The sequence below is a fragment of the Cygnus olor genome, chromosome Z, assembly GCF_009769625.2.
Source record: "Cygnus olor isolate bCygOlo1 chromosome Z, bCygOlo1.pri.v2, whole genome shotgun sequence".
NCBI lineage: Eukaryota > Metazoa > Chordata > Aves > Anseriformes > Anatidae > Cygnus > Cygnus olor.
In genome coordinates this window covers 8,316,821-8,339,586 of record NC_049198.1, presented here as the reverse complement: position 1 = coordinate 8,339,586, position 22,766 = coordinate 8,316,821, and the positions used below count along the sequence as shown (strand labels likewise).

The 22,766-nt window shown below is 45.2% G+C and overlaps 1 protein-coding gene across 16 annotated transcripts in view; it reads right to left on the bottom strand.

Moving 5' to 3' along the window:
* CELF4 (CUGBP Elav-like family member 4) overlaps nucleotides 1-22,766 on the bottom strand; it is a 696,179-nt gene that overhangs the window by 45,318 nt on the left and 628,095 nt on the right. For 7 of the 16 annotated variants that reach the window (XR_005815347.1, XM_040541436.1, XM_040541437.1 and 4 more), the window contains 4 exons: nucleotides 22,080-22,229; nucleotides 9,646-9,711; nucleotides 7,792-7,872; nucleotides 1,333-1,476 (listed from right to left, as the gene is read on the bottom strand). Coding sequence is in view for 15 of the 16 variants with exons in the window: in XM_040541436.1 (XP_040397370.1) it covers nucleotides 1,333-1,476; nucleotides 7,792-7,872; nucleotides 9,646-9,711; nucleotides 22,080-22,229 (441 nt within the window). In the remaining variant the exon portion in view is untranslated. The remainder of the gene's footprint in view (nucleotides 1-1,332; nucleotides 1,477-7,791; nucleotides 7,873-9,645; nucleotides 9,712-22,079; nucleotides 22,230-22,766) is intronic. The other 9 variants (XM_040541442.1, XM_040541443.1, XM_040541439.1 and 6 more) reach the window with 5 other exon arrangements.

Below are 22,766 nucleotides of genomic sequence, written 5' to 3'. Positions count from 1 at the left end.
TGTGTCCCCTCATGCTAGGGAGCAAGGCTTTTTCAATCAAAAAGCAGCCTGTTCAGACCCTCTGTGGATGGGCAGGAGGAACTGTGCACAGAGAAGGGGCACAAAACTCTTGGAAGTACTGTCTGTCATGCATCATAGCTAGCAAGGAATGAGGTAAGAGTTCTGGGAGGTGGGCTGTCTGGGAAGGGAATGGGGAAGGCAACATGGGAGGGAAGCATAGTGTGGAGACTGACGGTGACTTTAAAATCAAATGAAACTCCAACAAGTCTTAACTCTGGAAGTTTGCCTGAGAGACAGAGTCCAGATCAGCTGCAAGTAACAGGAAAAGAAAAGCAATAGTTTGTCCCGTTGCAATTCTCACAAAAAGTTTGCAAAGAGCACTGGGTGGTGGAGAACCAGAAACTGCACATTCCAGTGGCGGGTGAGAGGAGATCCCCCATCCACCGGGTGGGATGGGACCTTTCTGGGGCTGCCAGAAGGGATCTTTCACAGCAGCACCTTTGCAAACAGCGGGATCCCACTGAGACATCATGCACACATCAGCACGCTGCTGTTGGCAGGCTGAGCCCTCCCTTTGTGGGTGCACCTTGTGGTGTCCCTGCCTGGTGGCCCACATGCATCTGAGGCTGTGCTCTGCTTGTGCTCCAGCTGGTGGAGTTGGGCCCGGAGCTGTGTGAGCACAGCGTTGCTTTCAAATCCAGCCTCTCAGCGTGGCTTGTTGGCTGAGGCACAGGGTTAGCTGGAGCTATTTGTACGTTCCGTGGTGCTGGCTCAGGTCTGGCGGGCTCAGAGCACAGCTTCCTGCTGTCCGCTGAGCAGCCATCCCTGCAGAAGACCAGGCTTTCAGCTGATGGTGTTCAGGCTTTGGCCCTTTGCAGTTTAATGCATCACACCTGCTGGAGAGCTGTCCCTCAAGCTCTGTCCTCCCTTCAACTCCACAGCCTGTTTTTTCTTTCCCCTGGGTACAGAAATTCCCACTGCTGAACCCATCAGCAGTTCATCTACACCCTGGCCCCCTCCATTCTGCTCCAGGTGCTCTAGTCTTTTCTGTACCCTCCCCACCTCCCTTTCCAAGGGGAGACATTTTCCACCCCACCAGCAGCAACTGCAGTACCCAGCTGCCAGTGAGATGCCAGACCTTCACTTCTAAGCAGCGTACACAATTCTGAGCATGAGACAATTAGGAGAGAAAGAGGGAAGGGGGAAAGTATTGACAGGAGTAAATCAAGAGAAATCATAAAGCTTAAGCAGAAAGAAAGCAGTTTGAAAGGTAAAGTATTTAGAGAAAGCCCTTTCCTGGATGAATCTAATTGTTTTGTTATCTTTACCCACCAAAGCATTTACTTTGGTTTGTCGCCCGATCCACAAACACTTTCGAGGAGATGACATTACCGAAAGGCAGGAACATCTGCATCAGCTCAGCATCCCCAAACTCCTGGGGCAGATGGTAGATAAACAGGTTACAGCCCTCTGGTCCTGTCAAGAGAAAAAAAGAGCCATGAATGGAAATTAATAGGATATGAGAAGCACATGGTGGAGATTTACTTTGGTGTCCCCTCTCTCTGACAGCTGAGGGATCACTGCAAGGAAGCAGTCTGCAGAGCCCAGACTGGATTAATGGGTCTTGGAGAAAGGGCTCCCTTTGTTCCTCGGCATGTCTGACTTTCCTCAGCTGGGAAAGAATGGCTGTGGGATGTGTTTTCACAGTTTTTCTTGGATCATCTGTTTATTGTTACCATTTCATCTTCTCTGGAAAACTGTATGTGTTTAGCAATGTGGCATCTATCCTAATGACCCTTCCCTATTCTCCTATATTGGTCTTCAACACACTTTCAGATGAACAAAGAAAGCAGAAGACCAGGAGTTCAGAAAGTCACCCAGAGGCTATGCTAACCTTCCCAGGACAAACACCTGGATAAAACCAAGAGACAGAGGAACGCAAGAGCACATGTGGCCATGGAAAGACAAAATGGAGGAATAAGAGCAAAAAGAAGGAAAGATGCAGATCATAGTTTTCCTTTGCTCTCCATAATGTCATTTAATCTGTAGAGTATTGGGTGACCGCCACTAACGCTTGTCTCTTCTCAGTGTCTGCACGCAGAAGTTTCATTATCTTTCTCATGTCTGTGGGAGGACTGTGATAACAAGTAGAACGAGATGCAGAAACCCCCAGGCTTATTTTGTTTTTAGAATTTTACATTCAGCCTCCCCAGCTTGACTCAGCCCAAAGACTCCCCCAAATCCGGGCAGTTTGGTCACATCCCCCAATTCTACAGGGTTCTTCAAAAGAGATGATAAATGGATTCAAATCCAAAATACTAGACTTCAGGACAGAAATTGCTTTTTTTTTTTTTTTTTTTTTTTTTTTTGCCTCAGTGCTGTAACAAACTTCAAAGGGTTACAGACTTCAGAGGGTGCTCGGAAAAATATCCAGAGAGGAGTCTTTCATTGGAATATGCAGTTTTGCTAAAGTTCAGACTCAGAAAATGTTCTGTTGGAATTGAATTTTGGGGTGGAAGAAGGAGAATCTGCCTCTGGCTTAGAACGAAGCTTAACAATATGACTTTTATTTTTAAGTATTGTGTATAAATACACTGAGCAAAAATCCAGAGGGAACATCTGTGTCCAAGTGGTTTTGCTGGGAAAAAAAAAGCATTTAAACCACTTGCAGTGTCCACCAGCAGAAACCTGTATAGTATCAGGAGGCTGGGATTGTTTTTTTTTTTGGGGGGGATTATTTCCAGGGGTACTTCCAGCTGCTGCCCAGCTCTGCACTGACCTCCACAGGTAACTCCAGCTCTGGTTTGCTCAGAGGGGTCAAGATGAAGGGGAATTAGTGCATGCTCCTTGTTGTGATAGTAAGAGGACAGAGAGAAATAGGGTGTCCTCCTTCCACCCAGTCCCTGTGCCTACAACCCTGCGACCTGACTGAGCTAACTTTCCCCCATTTGCGTCTGGGGCACAGTGTGGGGAAGTAAAGGGTTTCTTAATACTCTCCTTTTCCTCATCAGGGCATAATTACGGTGTCATAACACAGCAAATTACAACTTTGCCTTTCCTGTTAGGGAGAGGAGTTCGCCTAGATGCTCCCACCTTTTATTAGCCATTACTCATCCCCCCGGCTGGCAGGAGAAGTACGGCGGAGTCAGGATTCTGACAGATGCCCATTTAAAGCTCATTAAAATTCCTGGGCCTCAGCGTGATTGAAGTCACAGGCTCTCCACATTTCCTTTTGGATTAATGGAAAATGAAGCCCTAATGAATATTTGCTAAGCACAATTTTCCCCACTAATTTGCTAAAAGGACTGTCATGAAGGAACAGCTGATCCTTTGCATCTTGTGCATTTCCTAGAGGTCATGAGGATGGTGACAGGGTTTCTTCCAAATGGGGTGGATAGTGGGATGGTGGGATAATTAACTAATTAGGCACCCGGTCATCTGCTTAACTAAATTACTTTTGAACCTCAGTGGCCCACAGTCAGGTTCCCCTATTTCATGCCAAGCTTTTCATTCTTCCCTTCACCTCCTGTCTGCCTCTTCCTTAGTCTCCCAACTAAGCAACTATCCCTTCCCCAGTCCTTGCTGCGGTCCAGTTAGATGCAATGTGAAGTTATTGGCATAATAAGCTAGATATGAAACAGTCTGAAAGTGTTAAACAAACACCGACCCCCTTAGGTCTCTGTTAGGGTTGAGAAAATTCAGCCCAGGAGAAGACCACGGTCCAGAATAGCAGGGAAAATTTCATTTCTTCATTTGAACGTGCCCCAGAGCACTTCTGCTGTGGGATTTGAGATCCACATTATTATAGAATGGGTAAAATCTTGGCTTTGCTGCAATTAGTGGCAAAATTCCCACTGACATCACCAGAGCCAGCAGTTTGCTCTGTAAAACTGGCAAATTCTTTCAAAAATGCCAGCTGCATTTCCTGGGGTCTTGGATGTGTTGTGCATGAGTAGGGATTCTGCCTGCATGGGCTGAGAAACACCTACTAAGGCATAAGGCAGATCAGAAGGCATGCAATTTCATCCACACCAGGCTTAGAGGTTGGGCTTAAGGAAAAAAACAACCCTTAGCTCACCTTGAGCTCAGCTTTGTCTCACTCACAGTGCTCGGAGACAGAGAGGAAAAGACCAGGAGGAGGTGAAAGAGCGGAGGCCATCCTCAAAGCCCAGTTTTGCTCTGAAATGTGGCTGTGAAACCCATGCTGCAGCTTCCCATACTGACTCAGATATTCAAGGCCAAACTCACTCTGTTACCAACTACAGAAGATTTTTGCTAATTTCCAATGCTGAAAACTCCACCTGCTACTGAGAAACAACCTGGGGTAGTTTGATTTGTTTTATCATTCTCACATATGAAAATTCTGCTATTAGAATTTAACAAGCAATTTCTTGTTAAATCCATCCATCCGTAAGTTACCTATCACAGTTAGACTCCTTGGTAAAGAATTCACAAAACAAGCTCTCTCTCTCTCTCTCTCTCTCTCAGCCCTTCTATCTTGTTTTTCCTTTATTCCTAGTCAAGCTAATCTAGGCAGTCCATGGTAGACCACACAGTTATGTGTATGGCCACTGCTTTGTACATATCTGTATATTTTCTAGAAACTGAGTTCAAGAGTTGTTCAGCTCAGAATGCTATGAAGAGTTAAGTTAGTTCTCAGTGCACACAGGCAAGGATGTGTCCAAGGGATCAGGATCACTGGAGCAAGATCCCTGTTGGTATGGCAAAACCTCAGTGAAAACTCTAACTGTCAAGAGAAAGGTCTTATTTTGGACTGAGTTAATGGATTATTGGAGATCAGTATACTTGGCAGTTCAGGGCTGAATACAATACTATAATTCTTTACTAAGCACTTCACTTTGGTTTTCGAAAGGGCTGTAAGTCAGCTCAAAATCTAACCCTTGCGACACGTTATGAAAAGAGAATCAAGGTTCATTTCTACCCTGACACCTACCATGGATTTTGGTTTTATCGCTTTAAGTAATAGATATTTCTGCTCATTAATACACTAGAAGCACAGATAGTCTTGGTTCAGACAAAGGGAAAGAAAAGCTGTAAGAAACACATAGTTTATGAATAGTTTTTATATTACAGGCAAACCATGTTGGATAATGGAAATGCTTGTATGTGGGAACACTGGAACACATAGCAAAGGGATCTGCTGTGGGTCCTTGTTGATTTGGCTTGGTTGGACCTGAGCTGCTAAGTTATTGCTCTGCCCATGCTCCTCACCTACCAGATTGTTCGTAATTACTTGGCTTGGGGACAGCAGCCATCCCAATCTATCCTGGGTGTTCACTGTCTACATGAGTAAACTCCGCATACCTGAGCTGAGATCAGCTGTCTGTGATCACATCCCCAGCACTGTGAATCAGTGTCATAAGGAGAGCCTATGACCACAGAACTCTTCCAACAGTAACTAAAAACAGGCTGTGCCATAATGTTGCATGAAGTTTGCAGGCAGCCCTTTGGTTGGATGCACAGTAAGTGGCATATACACCTCACCTCTACAGCAAACACTCAGAGGCTGTAACTTCATTGCCTTCTCTGCATCTACTTGCTATTCAAGCCCTCAACATATTTGAGTGCAGGAGTCACAAGCCTGCATCACTTTATTTTAATGTGTATTTCTGAGTTTCAGAAATTATGTCAAGATGAATAATACCATACAAATTTGAAATTACCCCCAAGTTTTGTCTGGTTGACATGGTCTGAATGAAGACTTTGTCTTTACCTTTGATCGTTGTCATCTCTACCTTTGATTGCTTTGGATCTGTTCCACCCTATGCACCCCATCCGCTGCCAGCAGCCTCAGCACTCATGTGGAAGCAATGACTAATCTCTACGGGAATGATGCAGCAGCCAAGCACTTCTGGGCTTGTTATCCAACCAGGATCCAGGAGCTGAGAGTTAGTATAGTTATTAACAATGTGATCATCGATGTTATTGTTGTGGTAGGGCTGGTTCATTAACAAATCAATGTTTGTGCACATCCTTGCAAACATAAAGCACTCTTTTCAGCACCAAGCATTGTTATTATTAGTTACCTCTTGCTGCATCTTCCTGTTAAAGGTTAGAGGGACTTAAAGGTCTTAACTCTCTGCTAAAACAGTGTTGTGCCTTAGAGATTCTCCCTCTAGCAAACAGTAGAGAAATCCACAGCAGCTAAACGCTGCAGGAAAATGGAGGACACTGCGAATGGCAACCTGCATTGGACCAGGAGTTCATCTTATATATCTGGTCCTCAACCATCCTCAAGCCCAGCTGCTCATGGGAAGGAGCAAGGAGTTATAAGATAGCTTGTCCACTGGGTGACGCTCACCCTCAACCCAGAGAGACACACTGTGCCTGCCAAACTCAGGGGTCTTTGGGCAGTGGGTGTTCAGAGTGTGCACAACAGCTATATCTTGCTTCTGAGTGTTCCTGGCACAATGCTATGCTAAGCAAAGATCTGCTCGCCATTTTGTCCTGTGCTTAATCTAGCCCCAGTAAGTAATAAAAAGCAAAGTCCTTCAGCATGGGGGAAACATCTCTGTAATGATACGTTACGTCTGTGCATCTGTTCTCACAGCAGGGACGTGTACTAGAGCTAATCAGGAGCTGGAAGTTGTGTTCCCCAGGAAATTCTGACATCGGAAAAAAATTAATTCCAAATTAGATCGAAATGCCAACATTTCTAATTTTCTCACAAAATGAGATTTCTCCCTCAAAGTAGTTCTAGGCCATCAGAATGTTTTAGTTTGATAGCACAATCTTGATTCATTTCACTCTGACTGTTACACTACATTAAAATATTAAATGTCACAATATATATATAATAGCACATATAACATAGAATATATCTGAATTAGTGACCTAATAGAGGATAAAAGCTGAAATTTATTTTTCTAAATGAGGATCTCTACAATAGGCTGAAGCACCTGACTTAAACGCCTCACTTAGGCAAGCAGTCTCCCCTTCTAGTCGAGTGAGAGAAGTGGACTCCCTGGAGGACGGTTGGGATTACCTGTATGTGTTTCCTCTGAGGATCCCACAGTTCCTTGCTGATAGTAAAGGAAACATGAGGGACTCCTTTCCTCATTCAGGCAAGCCTTTGGGTGCAAAGCATTACATGACATGGATATCTCCCAAAACATTTACATGCAATAATGGGAGATTCAACTCTCCTAACTTTTCATGTCTCCAGTGCAGCCTGTCCTATAGACTACATAACCCAGGCTCCTCTCACAGTCAATGTAAAGAAATAGGTACCTTTGCTATATGATTCATCTCATCCTGGTACAGATAATATGCTCTAAAAGGGATGATTTCTGTTTCCTGATTATCAAGGGAGGCTGAAAGGACTCTATCAGCTCCACTAAATAGCAGGTGTCCGAAATGACATCACTGGCTTCTAATAAAGGGCCACCAGTGCTTTGTTTCCTATTAAATTCTTTATTCTAATGCAATTGTGGTTTTGATCCACAATCTTGTTGGCTGTCTTTAACAACCCCCACTGGATGTTATTGCCTATGTTGCTACCAGGCCTTTCCATGGCCCATGCACATCAGCATGCTCCCATCCCTGGGGGCTGAGAAGACAGATCTCAGCAGCTATTCCCCACAAGGATGTTCACACGTATTATAGTTAGTGCCAATGATGCCACATATGGAAATTGAGAAAAGACTCAGTGGACCAGGGATTCAAAGCAATGGGGCATTTAATGGATGCTCTCTAGGTGTGTGAGAAGGGGAACCAATGTGGTGGGGATGGCATGCTGGGTCCAGCAAGGAGAACAGACCCTTCACTCACCTTCTCTCTGTTGCTGTGGGATCATGGGAGGCGGCTGTGGGAACGCTTGGCTAATCTGGCCATAAGCAGCAGGATAAGCAGCTATGGGGGAGAGAAAGGGAGAGAAGAAAGGACACATTTCAGTGCTGGGAAGCACGGAGCTTTCATGTCAACAATCACACCAAGCTGGAGGTGGGCTTTCTCTCTGTATTTTAGCCTCATACAGCCTGAGATGCAGTAAAACATCACAGTGGTGATCCAGGTGGTGGCACTTGGCCCCGAAGATCCAACCTCCCTTCAGCATCCTAACAGTAGCACTGAGGACAGCCACACGGTCTAAATGGGGGTCTCCACTGAGATCTCCCCCACCAGAGATGTGTAACCATCCCTGATGGTACCACAAGCACGCTTGCTGACGAGCTCAGCACATTGATGCCCGTGCTGGCAGTCACGTGCAGTGCCCATGCACGTTTCCTTGTGTAATCTCTTTTGCACTCTGATTATTTCACATGCTCATAGCAGCAGTTCACACGTGTATTTCCTCTCTCTTACTGTAACCTTCATATACACACACCCTGTGTAGGCACACTTGTGCATACACTCTCAGATATATATTTCCTTTCATGTCTACAGACACTTTCTCTTTCACATCGACACAGTGGAAACAGTGTGCGGCAATTAAACAATTTTCCCCACCTCAGCTCCCCCACCAAGCAGACAAGGGGAGCCATTCAGTACCACAGATGGTAGATGATGTGCCTTGCTGCTAAAAATACAGAGTACGGGTCGCCTGTGAGCCCAGAGAGAGGGGGATAGGGGCCATGTGTGTGCAGAGGGGTTAATTAACAGCTCAAAGGGTTGAGCTGCTTCCCATCTATCAAACCTCACAAGCAATAAATGACAATACCTAAAACACCGGCAAATGAAGCCCTACATGGAGAATTAAATTAAGTTTCCAGATACAGCGCTGACATGAGATAATAGCCATTCCTCAGCGGGAGCCCGTGATTGCTCCAGTTACCACAGGAAATAATGACTTTGGGGTGGCAGCTTCCTCGCAACGTTGGCCATGGACACCTCGCAAGGGGAGGCTGAACACGGCAGGGTCGTGATCTGCACCAGGTCACTTTGGCTGGTGTCAGTCCATCAGCCGCAAAGGAGCAGCTCCGCGAACGGGGCAATGTGAGAGTCAGCAAAAGCTGACCCACTGGAAGTCGTGAAGAAGCTGTCGAGGAATCGGGAGTATGTCTGCAGCTTCTAAGCAGGCCTCAGACTAACTAGCTGGGATATGGCCAGCGGTGCAGTGAGGCTGACCCCAGAGACGATAGCTTTTGGGGTGTGCCTGGTAGCCCTGGGTTCAGCAGTTGCACCTCCAGCCACACCAGAGCTAGCCAGTGCTGAGGTGTCTCATGCATGGCGAACCTGCATACCCTACAACATGGGGATGTGCAGACATCCCAAACCCTGCCAGGGACAGCAGGGTCTGGCTGCCCATCTCCACTGCTCACTGCAGCACTCAGGAAACACCCAATTTTTTTGCTACAGAAAGTGGCCCCCAAATCAAGTGTCCTGATCTTCCACTTGTTCATTGTGCTAAGGAGATCCGACCTGGTCCTGTCAATGAAGCTGCACCAAGACGCAGGTCAGTGGGAGCCTTTCCCTGGTGTTTTATTGTTGAGGATTGCCTCCTCAGGGGGAGAAGACCCTGGGTCTTTGTTTGTTTTCATGAGTAGTGCAAATTTAATCTGAGGATCTGTGGCCCTGGTGTCACTGTCTCAGCAAACTCCTCGCTTGCCCCAGCCCCTTTAGGTGTGTTCAGAGATTAAAGGCTTTAGAGGAGAGAAAGATTTATTGGGAGAAAGTGTTAATACTAACGACCTGCGTACTGCTGCACTCCAGCGTAGGCTTGCTGCAAGGGGTCTGCTGCAGTGGGGCTCTGTGCTGTGGAGACAGAAGAGAGAGAAGGAATTAAGGGATTAAAACATGACGGATGCTCCCCCTTTCTCTTCCCCCATCGATGGGTGGTGTGGGACAGACAAACCCAGAGGCTTAAGCAGCTTGCTTGCCCTACAGACAGTGTGGTGCAGTACCCCCATAATAACAGTCCCCCAGCTGTCCATTACCCTGTGCGACTTCAGAGCAGAAGGCAGACAAATTTTTCCTCTCTTTTCCCAAGTTTAAATTATAGACCACCTCTACTCATACAGATTTTTGGCATTGCAGCAGTCAACCCCAAAAAGCCCTCATCTTAAGCCAGGACTGATGCTGTGCTAGGTGCTGCGCACACTCAGATCTCAGTGATGGCTACAGGCGCATAAAACTTTCAATCAGAGCAGAAAACAACAGGGGCATAGCAGGAGGAAGGAGAAGAGAACAAAGCACCGGCTCCTTCCACCCTGACATCCCTTCGAAGGACCACGCTGCTGCCGGGAAGCCCCCTGCCTGGGGAGGAGAGGCTGCTTGGAGGGGAGGGGGACACCACTTGTCTGCTCCAGGAGGATGCTGGGGATCTCTGCGTAAAGCATGCAGTCCCTAGCTGGCTTCAAAGTGCATTTTTTCCCTTTACAAGTGTGCATTCCTCCCCCTAAAACTGTTTATTTTTGTGAAACTTTGAAGTCTAGCTCAAATACAACCAAAGCTAGTTAAGATTTCTTTTTTTTCCTTTTCCCCTTTGGTTGATAGGGAGAGAAGACAGAGCAAATGAGAGAGAGTGAAACGTGTTGGATAAGCTCTTTCTTTATCTGCAGCAATAAAATATTTAAAGCAAAGCTTGGCTGAACCTCCAGTCCAAATGTCACCTTGGCCCTAATATTTCACTTCTTGTTATGAGTTTAATTTGTATTTATTGGTGCTGCATAGTTCTACATTTATTCAGTCCCTCCAGCTTCATACTTTTAGGATGACCCCTAGGGAACTGCTGCTTTCCCCCCTCCTTCCCACCTTCTTCCCTCCTACAAGAGGAGAGGTGTAGCTGGAGGAAAGGGCTTGGAGGGTGCACCCGATGGGGCCTCTTGGAAGGAAATCTGCTGGTGCTGTTGACCTAGCCAAGGAGAGAGACTGGCTAGATGCCAAAGTGCGTGATGTGGTGGCAAACATGAGTGCTACGAACCCAGGGAACATGGACAAAGTGCTTTGTTACAGATGCAATTATGGATTTGATCCTTAATGGCAAAGATTACCATTGATCATGATGGCAGCTTGTAAGGTCTCCTAGAACATTTATCAACACAAGTGCAAAGAGGAATGGTAAGACCAAACTTGGAGGGGAGAAACTCAATTAGCTGGCTAAGTCTTGGAGGCTCCTGTTGATTATGGGTATTACTGGGTCATTGGGGTGGTCACAGGAAGAAACAGGTGGGATTGCAGTCTTAGGCTGGAAGATGGCTGGTTGAATTGCTTTGGCAGGAGGGACCTTTGACAGGTCCCACAGTACGCATGTGAAATGAGAAAGCACTGCATTACTGTAAGGATTTGCACCTCTTGAAAACGGGCATGAGGAGAATTCCTTAAAACCCCTGGAGATCAGTGGAAGGCATAGTAGGGATGTAACGCTGTATTTGTCAGGTGTAGATGTTTCAGGAAACTGGAGGAAATGCTTGCAAAGTAAAAAATCTGTTTTCTACTTACTTCTCCCTTCTTGAAGAAGGGAGTGACCAAAGTCTATTCTTTTTAACCTCTGTTCAAACCTGTTTTCCTCTAAAAACAGGCTGTTGAGCATATTGCTCCAGAAGAAAACTGAATGGTTATGAAAGGCAGAGTGATACAGCAGTTCCTGTGCTCCCCTGGGAGAAAGGATCTTAATAACTGGGACCACCCAAACAGACCATGTGCTGTCACATAGAAGGTACATCCTGAGCAAGGTGAGAAAGGAGACGTGGTAGAGGGAGCAAATCTTTATAACAGAATTATGGTCCTGCAGTCTGAAGGAAGGAGATGATCTACTGTGCCTGCCCCAAAGGCAACTGCCCTTTCTTGGTGGTACCCATCTGCTTACTGAGATAAAAAAAGAAATTCTCTTCGCTGCTTGGGAGATACACTCGTAGCATTTCCTTTCCCTGCCCCAGGTTAGCCTAGCTGGAGCAGAAGGTCACACCTGTCAGAAACCACAAATCAGCTTCCCAGGAGGGCATGGTGTAGGACGAGACACCAGTCCCCAAACTGGGCTGCTGGGGCTTGCAGGCTGGTGCAGAGCACCTAGCTCATGTCCTGGGGTGTTACAGCAGGATGGCTGCTGAACATTTCTTCCAAGGTGTCCGTGCTGACATTGCTCAATCTGCAGGCCATGCAGAAAGACAGAATAAAAGCTGAGCCTGGACTTTGGCATGCTGTTTCCTTCTCTGACATGCTGGCAATTAGCAATGACTGCCTCTTTATTGATACATGGAGCTGTACCTATCCAACTGTGGTCCTTTACTTTTTTTTTCTTTTCTTTTTTTTTTTTTCTGTGCCTTAGATGGGCATGCATGGAAACTGCCCGTTCTCCCAGCTATACCTGAGTCTGCATCCCGTCCACGGGGTCCTACAATGACAAAACCCTCCAAAGAAGCTATTTTATCTCTGGCTTCTCGGGCCTGAGAGTGTAGGCTTTGTCTTTCTTGAAGGGAATCTGATGCTTCTCCTGATTTTGCTTTGAATCAGAATAAAATCTTTTTCACAATTAACACCTTTCCCTGGACCCAGCTCTGGTCTTAGACCTTTAAAATGGATTAAATCATGGTGGGGTTGATCACTTCCTCAGAGAGAATGGGTGTCAGCAGCTCCAGAAGCATCACATCATCTGGATGATGAACATGGTGTCCTAGGACAGCTGTTGTCTTTGTGCTAGTGCTATAAACTGAGTGGGACCTCTCATCTCACTGGGGAGCTGCTCTCCTTACCCCATGTGAGGATATCTTGCGTCTCTATGGAGCCATACTCTGCCCATCATAAGTAAGCCATTCAGTGTAGGTAATATGTGCTGAAAATCACCGTTCACCTTTAAGATTAAATATTAAAACTGGGCAAATGCTTTATTTAAAGGGTTTGGAACAACAGGCATTTAAATGCAGCCTTTTTCCCTCCCACACAAAGCTTTTAGAGTTCATTATTTCCTTGAGCCTTCAGGACTTGTCAGCAAGGGGAGTATCTAACTGGGAGTTTCTTTCTCAAGAGACTGTTTTGTGCCCCAGATTACAGAGAGAACTTCCTCCTGGCTCACAGCACATGCAAGTCAATGAGATAACTCATCCCTTGATTTCAGTTAGCTTTGATCCATGCTGGGAATCATTTCCTCCCAGGTAAAGAAGATGCAAGGTGTCTGTGGCTGACCTGACACTCGGGACTGCAACACTGGCCCAAGAGTCCCTGGATGCTCTTGAAAAGGAGCAAGGCAAAAGTAGCTCAGGGCTGTAGCACCAGATCCCATGGGGAGGCAGCAACCCCCCAGTTCGGTGCTCTGTTTTATTCAGAGCCTCATGCCCTACCTTGGCTGTTTGGGAGAGGCAGTTGTGGCGATTCACCACCTGCAAGGATTTAACTTGGGAGTTCTTAAAAATAAAAGTGATGACCTTTGCTCACTGAAGAATTCATCTTCCTTAGCTCCGAAGGCGTGTTTACTCAGCAAATGAAGATGTGACTTCAGTACAGTGGATGTGCCCATGCTGGCCAACACGGGCTAGGAAGATGCAGGGACACAGGCTCCAGGCTGGCTGGGTACCCTGGCATGAAGCCAGGGTAGCTTGGGCAGCCATGAGCATATCTTCCTGCTGCCACTCGCTGTGCCAGATGAATTAAACTTAGTGAAGGGCATAACCGCCTGTTCTCCCAGCTGTAGTATGGATGAAGCCAATGGTTGGTATTGATCCAGAAATCTCAAGACACTGATTAGACATTTGAGGAAGTTGTGGACATGCTGTGTTCAGCAAAGTGACAGCCCTCCTACATACTAATGACCAGTGTGAAGTTCAGGAAGGGCTCAGATGTATGAGGGACTCATGATCCAGAGCTAACCTGCCCCAGGGTTGTTTGTAACTGTAGGCTGGAGCGTAACGTATGCTAAAATTCATAGTGGCGGGGAGATGTAAATCATTTTTGTGTCTCAGCAAGACACAAGGAGGGAAGGCTGCTTTACTCTTTGGTAAGATGCACATAACGTAATATGATTGTGCTCCTTCAAGGTAGATTTACACTGTCTCTGTGACCCCTTCTCCCCATACAGCTGACAAGTCTTCTCTGTTACTGCAAATATTAGTTGAAGTTAGTGTGGCAACAACCAATGGATCTGATATCCCTGGGATATGATAGACAAAATTCAGAGGTGGGGAAACTTTCTGCATTTTGAGCTTTTCTTTCGACTCTTTATGAATAGTTCTGAATTTTTCAAGTATCCTTTTCAAGAGAGTGACCACTGAATTCCGATAATGGTTACACACTGTCAAAAAACCAAACCAAACAAACATCCATGCAAACATGCATAATAATGCTGCACCCCTGTTCCTGCAACTTGTCCTCACAAGCACTCCCAATAATGGTGCTCATTTCATAGACGACATGTTGTCCATGCTGTTTGTTCTGGGGTTCCAGTCCACCGTGATCCAGAAGGTAAATAGCTAAGTAAGGCCAGGTAAGACCTATGGGAATGTAGGGGACACTAGACGAGGAACAAGAACATAATAAAGGACCTACAAGGGCTTTTGGACCAGAACAAGTGCACGTCTATGTTGTAACATCAGGCAGAGACCTCAAATGTGTACAAATTTGCCCATAGATACCACTTGAAATAGCTTTCCTTGTCGTCATATTCATGAAGATCTTAGGACCAATATACAGGCACTTGAGAGATCAAATTTGATGTAATGTGATTAAATGGGGATCAGCCGGTGAAGTGAAAAAAAGCAGAGAGGCTCCCGAGAGGCCAGAGGACAAGTATCAATCACATCAGCCCCACTGAAGTTAGTGTAGCTGTTTTGCTTTACAGAAGCTGAGGATCTGGCCTTGCCAGGGCAAACTAAAGGTGTACTGTGAAAACAGATGCTAATAGTAACTTCATTTGGCAGCTCAGGGCAAGAGCCTTATCCCTGGACATTGCCTCTATATTAATTTGATAATTTCCATATCTCCACGGGAAAAATTCTGCTCAGATACTATTGTCTCTTTGCAAGACAATCCTGGCCAAGATGCCACAAGGTGACCATGGCAGATAACCTTCCATAAACCTGGAGACATAAAACAAGCCAATGACCTACTATATAGCCATAAATATAAATTTAACGAAGGCAGCACTTATTCATTAGGCAGAAGTCAAGAAATGACTCCCAAGTCCTTCAAAGAAAGTAGATCTGTTAATGTCACTTTCTGAATCCTCTGCCTGATGCCAAAAACCAGGGATGATTTCCCAAGTCAGCACGAAATACCAGTGCTTTAAAATTAACACCAGGAAGCTTTCTTACTACTGATATAACTCTAGATTGAAGCCCAACTTTTTAAAGGAGCATTCAGCTAGTGTTAGACCCCACATTTAGCTTTTGTCAAAGAATGAAAGGATGGAGGTGGCAGTAAGAAGCACACTGTTACAAAAAATAAAATTAGTTTAAGGGATGTTCTACAAGGAATCCCTTCTGAGATGCCTGTAGCCCGGCTATGGTACCTGCAGCTGAGCTGTTACACGGGTGCCCCAGGTGAAAATGGTTGTAGGACAGAGGGCTGGAGTCTGCTGTGGTGCTCAGGGACGAAATGAGGAGGAACTGCACTGAAGCCAGTGGAGGTGGTGAGGAACAACAATGCTGATTACTGCCTGGAAGCAGAAGACCCATTTCTCTGAGAGACAAAATAGGGTCTGGCAAATTTTGGGCCCCTACACACGCTAGGATTTTACTGTGGTAGAAGGGGTCAGCAAACCTTCCACCTATACGATATACCCTCGAAACTCTTCTTTTCACTGACTGCATTTCCTGGCAGTCATGCTTTATTTCACCTACTTCACCCTATTTTCCAGCACTGCTCCCTTCACTGATCTACAAAAGCATGTTATCACCTCGATCCACAGCTTTGTGCACTGCCCCATCTATTCATTCCTCTGACAGACCCAGGGGTATCTTACACCTCTCCCTGGACCTGTCTCTGCAGCCTCTGGGAGGGCGGATGCGGGGTGCGGGGCGATCAAATGGAGCCAGTGCTGCTCAGTCAGGGTGGTGGGGAAATAAAATAATGATAGCACGACAAATCTAAGTGAAGGCCAGGATTAAAATAAATAAATAAATAACCGAGTGGGAGGGCTCTATTCACCTTCTCCTTAAATCCAATTTAAATCACTCTCTACAGCCCTAATCTATATCCATAATTATATCATTTCGTACAACAAGCTTGCGAGAGGTCTTAAGAAATTTATGTAGATTAAAATTCATGGGTGCCATAGTACAGATTCCATATTATTAAGATTGATTAGGACAGCTGATGCTGTGATTAAAGAAGCCAGCGTTTACTGTTGTAATTAATTAGGTATTCAGACACAACAATAACTGCAATAATAGAAAGAATGTGCTGATCCGGCAGAAAACGGAGACTGATTCTGTGTTTTATAGTCTCGTTTTTGTCATTTAGGACACCACTCAGTCAAAGACATGTTGTCCTATTGTCTCTTCCTGTACAGATCAGGGGAGCCATGAAACCCAGGGAATTTGTGCCCCCCGCTCCATCTTGTGGGTTAGAAACATCTTTTTGTAGCTTCCTCAGGCATAGGAGATGCATGTTTGGGACCAGAAACGGCCATACTACGTAATTCATATAGCGCATCCCTGGAAATCAGGATTATCCTCAGTATGTTCTTAATAGGCCTGCCTCCAAGCCTCATCCACAATAGGGCCCCTGCTGAGACGGGTGCTGTGCAAACACACAATAGGAGTCATGTCTGCCCATGAAGAGCTTCCAGTGGGCAAAGCAAGAAAGACATAGAAGACTCAGAAATGCGGCAAGGTGAAGGTGGTTGCCCAAGGTGATGTACTAATTCAACAGCAGAGACAGGACCAGGCTTCCCTCCTGTTGCCTGAGCCCATAAACACATAAATCGTGGTCAGGTTTTTAAAGCTATTAGGGCACTTAACTCCATATTTTTTTGGGAGCTTGCTCTAAGTCACCTCTGAAAAATAAAGCTCAAGGTGTTAACTCACTTAGGTGCCTCTGGAAACTTTAGCGCAGTGCCTGCTTTGTATTTACACCTTCTTCCAGATCAGAGGAGAAAACACTTTGGCTCTGGAAAGGCTCCCACAGCTGCCTTAAACAACCTCATTCATTATGGCTGCAGCGTGATCGTTGAAAGTACACAGCATCATTAAAGTAGCTTAGACTACAATTGAAGATGGCAACTTATTATATTTTTAATGAGTGCATTCCTTCACTTATTTATTTTACCAGTAAAGCGTGGTTTATGGCACGTGGCAGATTGTTACAAATGGGTCAAATAAATGCTTCCCAGTCATAATGATGTTTCAGGAGCTCACTGTTGCATTTTTTGAACTGCTGATACAGAATATGAAAGGGAAAGCTCTCACTCAGGGGCTTAGGGTGGACAAACACAATGAAGCTAAAGATTTCCTATAGCAAGCAACCTAGCCTCAGGGCTGCTGAGCCAGGTAATTTCTAGGGCATGGTGCATGACCAGACCAAATGCTATGGGGCTTGGCTTTCATCCTGGACCTCCTACAGGTGCAGGAAGGTCACTCCTTGTCTGTTCTTCTCATTCACCTGCTCTTGAAACTCTGTGTGACCCCTTTGAAATGTCAGGGCATGTGCTGGGGCAGGGGAAGCCAGTCCCTTTGTCTGCCTGTACAGAGGAATCCCTGGTCCTGGCCAATGCCACCAGATGGTGTCTGTTGTGATCGGGACCGACCCTGTGACTGACTGTCCTGGAGCAGCAGCCTGCCCATCAGCAGTGCTGCTAGCCAATTGACAAGCTAATAGATAAGGCTGTCGTATCGGCATGCCGGCAACTCCTCCCAAACAAAATGAGTTTGGGTAATGATAATAATTACAGGTGGAGTCTGAATCCTGTCTCTGCTGGCAATGGGTGAAACTGGTTACTGCCTGATAGCTCTTTGCTGAGCCAAGGAAAATGAATTTATTGTGTTTCGTCAGTTCCTAAGACATGAGCACAGGAATTCACCCGTGGGGGACACCTTTGCTGCCAGTCTCAGCTGTGGCTTGGAAAGGCTTGGCTGCCTAGTAGTACTGACAGCTAGTCCTCACCAGAGAGAAGTGGGCCTCAAGTAGTGCATGAAGCGGAGTTAGCTGTCTTGCTAGCCCAGATGTGCCCACTGCATAAGCAACAGGGAGTGGAGGGACTTCTGCAATGTCTGCAATGAGAAGTTATAAAGCTATTCCTGGCAGTGATAGGCAGACAGAAACAGAGCCATGAATGAGGCAAAGTATTTATAGTGTATTATGGACAGCTGAGGGAAGTCTTCTTTTATAGTCCTCAGTTACCAGTCTAAGTGCACTGAAGAACCCAGCATTCTGGAAAACATTCCCCCTCTGAAGCTCCTCAAAGTCGCCTTACCACTGGGTCCACCCCTGGCTCTGGTTGGGCTGGACATCCCCTGGCCCGGGATAGTATGGGCTATATTCATGCTTCCTTCCTGGGCACATCACTGGGCAGAAGATAACAAAGCAGCGCCCACTCTTTTCTGAGTGCTGTGCTCTGTGCCCCCTGCCAGTTCCCTTATTCTGAGTCACTGAACCCATGACAGCTGCTCCTGTCTCTCTCGTTTGATATCCTTAGATCTCCCAGTTTTCTCCTCTCGCTCTCCTCTTCTCTTCCCGAGGAGGCTTTATTTTTGCAGTAGGCATTTTGTCTAGATCCTCACAATGCAATCTAGTAGGGGCAAGACCCATTCCTTGAGAGCAGAATTTTGATGGTGCGAAACACAGCAGAAACCAGTGCAGATGGCCTCCACTGTTATTGTAGGTCACACACTGTTACAAGGGAGGCACCGGGCTCTTGGTGGCTGAGAAGTGTTGGCAGAAGAGCGCCATCCTTGTTACTATGATGAATGTGAAAATGGCAAATGCTCTTGTGCTGCTGCAAAGTGACTTGCCAGATCATGGCACAATAGACTATGCTCTTTGTCCCCACTATGTGTTGTGACACATTGCCATGTTCAATAGCTCTGCACGTTGAAAGATTAAAGGGCAGGCATTAGTGCACAAAAAGGCTAAATCTCCAGAAGGACTCATACTACTTGAAGGAGAAGATTTTGCTCCCTTGTGATTCTGTCCATGCCAAAAAGTGCCCTGTGAAGCATTATGTACATATTGGTTGAGCTTGGAGAGGGTGTGAGCATGGCTTGCAAAGAGTATGTCTGCAAGGAATTGTTTTCTGGTGGTGCTGCATGGATCCGTAGTCCAACCAAAGCCACAGAAAGAGAGAACTCCTGCAGACTCGAGCTGTGATCAGAGATCTGGTGAGTAGGGATGTCTGACCTACTCTTGCCTTTGCCCCAGAGTCACGGGAGTTTCAGTAGTGAAAAACCTAAGACCTAAAAGATAGCGTGTGTCTGTTCCTGCTCCAGACAAAGGGAATATTAAAAAGAGCATTGGTGAAGACAGAAAAAAAATAGTGAAACTACAGGGCAAATAGAATTACATGATTTGGACCTGCTTTTATAGTGCAAAGACTGGAGTTCTGAAGTCATTTAGATGCAACATCAAAAATATTATAGCTAGACACAAAGGTGGACATGTAGACAAAGTACACAATTAATGGGATTTATTTGGGTCTGAATGATGTGGATGTCATGCCTCTACAGATTTTGATGGTCCTGTTTTGCTATTTTCAGGCAACAAACCACATTCTGCTACAGGATATAATGGTCAGAACCCACATTTCAGTTTTTTTTGTGGAGTATGAAAGAGTATCTGAGAGCAAAATTCAGGCATTAAACAATATATAGCAAGTCATAACCATAGCAAGACTACTCTTGCTATGGTTACATACATAATACTGCAGCACTCTTGGCCACTTTCCGAATGAGAAATATATCATAAAAGAAAATTGTTTGGAAGGAAGATGCTGACTTTGAATAGGGACTGGCATGTTCTTTTCTTCTCTATAGCGTTAGTGCAATTGCATGCTTAGCTTTAATATTTTATTTCTACCCTTGCATTCAGAAATGCAGAACCACAGGGCAGTGCCAATAACAGATGTTACAGAGGAAAGTGCGAAAAATCCCATAATGAACAATGATGAAATAAGCTGCCCAGTGATGAAAATTTCTTTCTAACCCCAAGCAATTAGTGGCTGGATTATATCATAAAACATGAAGGTTTGTGTCCTTTCTACATTTTTATCCAGTCTAATGTGACTGTGGATGTTCTCATTATCCACATAAATGTCTAATCCTTTTTTTTTTTTTTTTTCTTAATGCTGGTAAGCTCCAGGCCTCAATAAAGCCTGTGGCAAGGAATAAAGTTTTGGAGAGTGCATTAATGCTCATGAGAAGGAAGAGAATATGATGGAGCAAACACATGACGTGTCCTACACCTAACCTGCTACAAAGGATCTTGTTGTCAGGATTTCATTGCTAGTGGGGACAGGCAGAAATAAAATGAGCGGTAAGGTTCTGGCTGACCAATTTACACCTCTGCTATCACTTAGGATGTCACTGGGTTATGGGGAAGCTGAGCCCTAGGAAGGCCCAATGTATTGCTGAGGACATGCCGAGATAAATTCCAACTTCACACAAAACAAAATATTTGGAAGTCAGCTCTACTGGCAGAGAGCAGACCCTCATCCTGCAGGGAAGTGAAGCAAGGATGACTTTTACCTTTCAGTGTGTTAGGCTTTTGGTGTTTGTGCAGGGACTTACTGTAGACTGCTGGCTGAATGAGTCTCCAAAACTCAGAGAAGATCACATTAAGGCCATTGACTTTCATATAATCTTAGATGAAATACCTAACTCAAAGCTTTCTTTAATTATGGGAGTATTTGGAGGTAGTAATGAAAGCTCAAATCATTATGATTCATCTAGAGAGATCATATTTTCTCTGATATCTGCAGTAATGTATCATGGAAAATTAGCTAAGAAGCTAGATAAAGCAGAAAAGAAGATATATGTAGAAATGGATGGATAAACAGAGAGATGACAGACTGGCAAACAGGTAGATGCTTAGATGAACCAATGGATATATTTATATCACCCTAAAGATAGGGTGTTTTCTTGCTGCGGTGGCTGATCTCACTGAGCACACTAAGGCTTCCTTCAGTCTTCTGATGCCTCCCCATAAGCTACCAAGAGCTCCCCATCCCTCTAACCTGCTACAAACTTGTACACATGTCTAACTTCTAGCACAGTAAGTCCCTTGATTTCAATTGTGCTTAAAGTTGAACTTATAGCTAAATGTTTACAAGTTGTGTGTGGGAAGAAATTATAACTATTTTTTCAATACTCTTGATATTTCTGGGCTTTCCTTTGCTGCATTCACAGTTGTTTTGTGTTCTTTTACTTTTTTTTTTCCAGTGACTTTGAGCAGTAACTAGGCAAGACTTTTGTACTTCTGCGTTATGTGATATTTTTCCTTGTAGCTCATAAAGTCCCAAGTGATGTTGAATCTTCTGAGTTTTCAGGACTGGTTGAGATGGAAAGATTTTTTTTTTGTTAGGGCTTTTGCAGGATTTTGTTGGAGTATCTGACTGAATGTTTGACTTCCTAACAAAGTAGGTTAATCTGAGTGTCCCAGGGTAAAATACACCTTTGCCAGCTGGTGACTAGGATCAATTAGTAACATTTATTTAGAATTTTATTGTTATGATTGGTATTATTAGTATGTGTACACCAATTGGTTAGGGAAATCTTTCCAGCAAAAGCACAGCCTGGAGCAGAGGGCTGCATCAAATCCTGAGGACCATGGAAAAATATTAGTGCACATTAAGGAACCCTAAGTTCTTGGTGATTACAGCTTCAACGTGTTCATATATTTCCTAAGTACCAGTACAGAGGCAGGTACCTATTCTTTAATCTGCCTCATTCATTCGTGACTGCTAGGACTTGCAAAATTACCCCTTCAATACTGGATCTTTTGAGCTTGTCACAGTCTGAATCCTAGCAGCTGTGCCTCAGTGGTGAAGCTGAGCCAGTTCTGTGGCTGTGTTGAAGGAGCTTCAGTCTCCAGACCTGGTAAGGCAATAGGGCTTGAATGCAGCTGTTCTTTTCAAGACCAGCACCCATCGCCTGTGCCCATGGTCTGAAAGTACAAGGTACAATCCTTCTGAAGCATCTTACACTACCTCAGATGTAGACAATTTCCCTATGACTGAAGAAGCAGGTTGTGGTCTGGCTTACCTGGATAAGGGTGGATGCCATTAGCAAACACGGCTTCTGCGGCGGGCTGCCCATTAGCCTGCGGCGGAAGGCCAGTGAAACCATTCACCCCAATTGGAGATGGGATGCTAGGCACCGCTGGTGCAGTTATACCAGGAGGCGTGCTTCCACCTGCAAGTGGGGAGAACACAAAATTAAAGCTGATGAGTACTCGAAGCAATAACTACCTGGAGAAAGCTACTGACACAACAGCTGTGACCACCACGCAGAAGCCCTCTGATAACTCAAGAAACGAAAAATCTTCCAAATTTTTTCACCAACAAAGGGACTGCTCACACCATCACAGGATAAACTTGTCATTGCTCCCCTATTTGGAAAGCACTTAACATAAGAAAGGCTTGCAAAGCTTCCTTCAACAGAGAGGCATGTTCTTGGTGATCTACCTCTAGACTAGATCCACAGCTAAAATCAAGTCATAGAAGACAGTAGGAATATCACGCTTCCTCCTCAACTCTCTCCCTGGAGCACTACATGTTTAATGGCTTAATAAGCAGGCATTTCTTTCCTAGATATCATTTAGCACCAAAAGAAAATTCACAGTCCCACCTTTCTACAGTTTCTCTTTGGAGATGTCAGCTTTGTGGGCGTAGTGATTTCCAGGGCTACTCTTTCTGCACTCTCTCATGAATACACATTTAACGTGCAAAC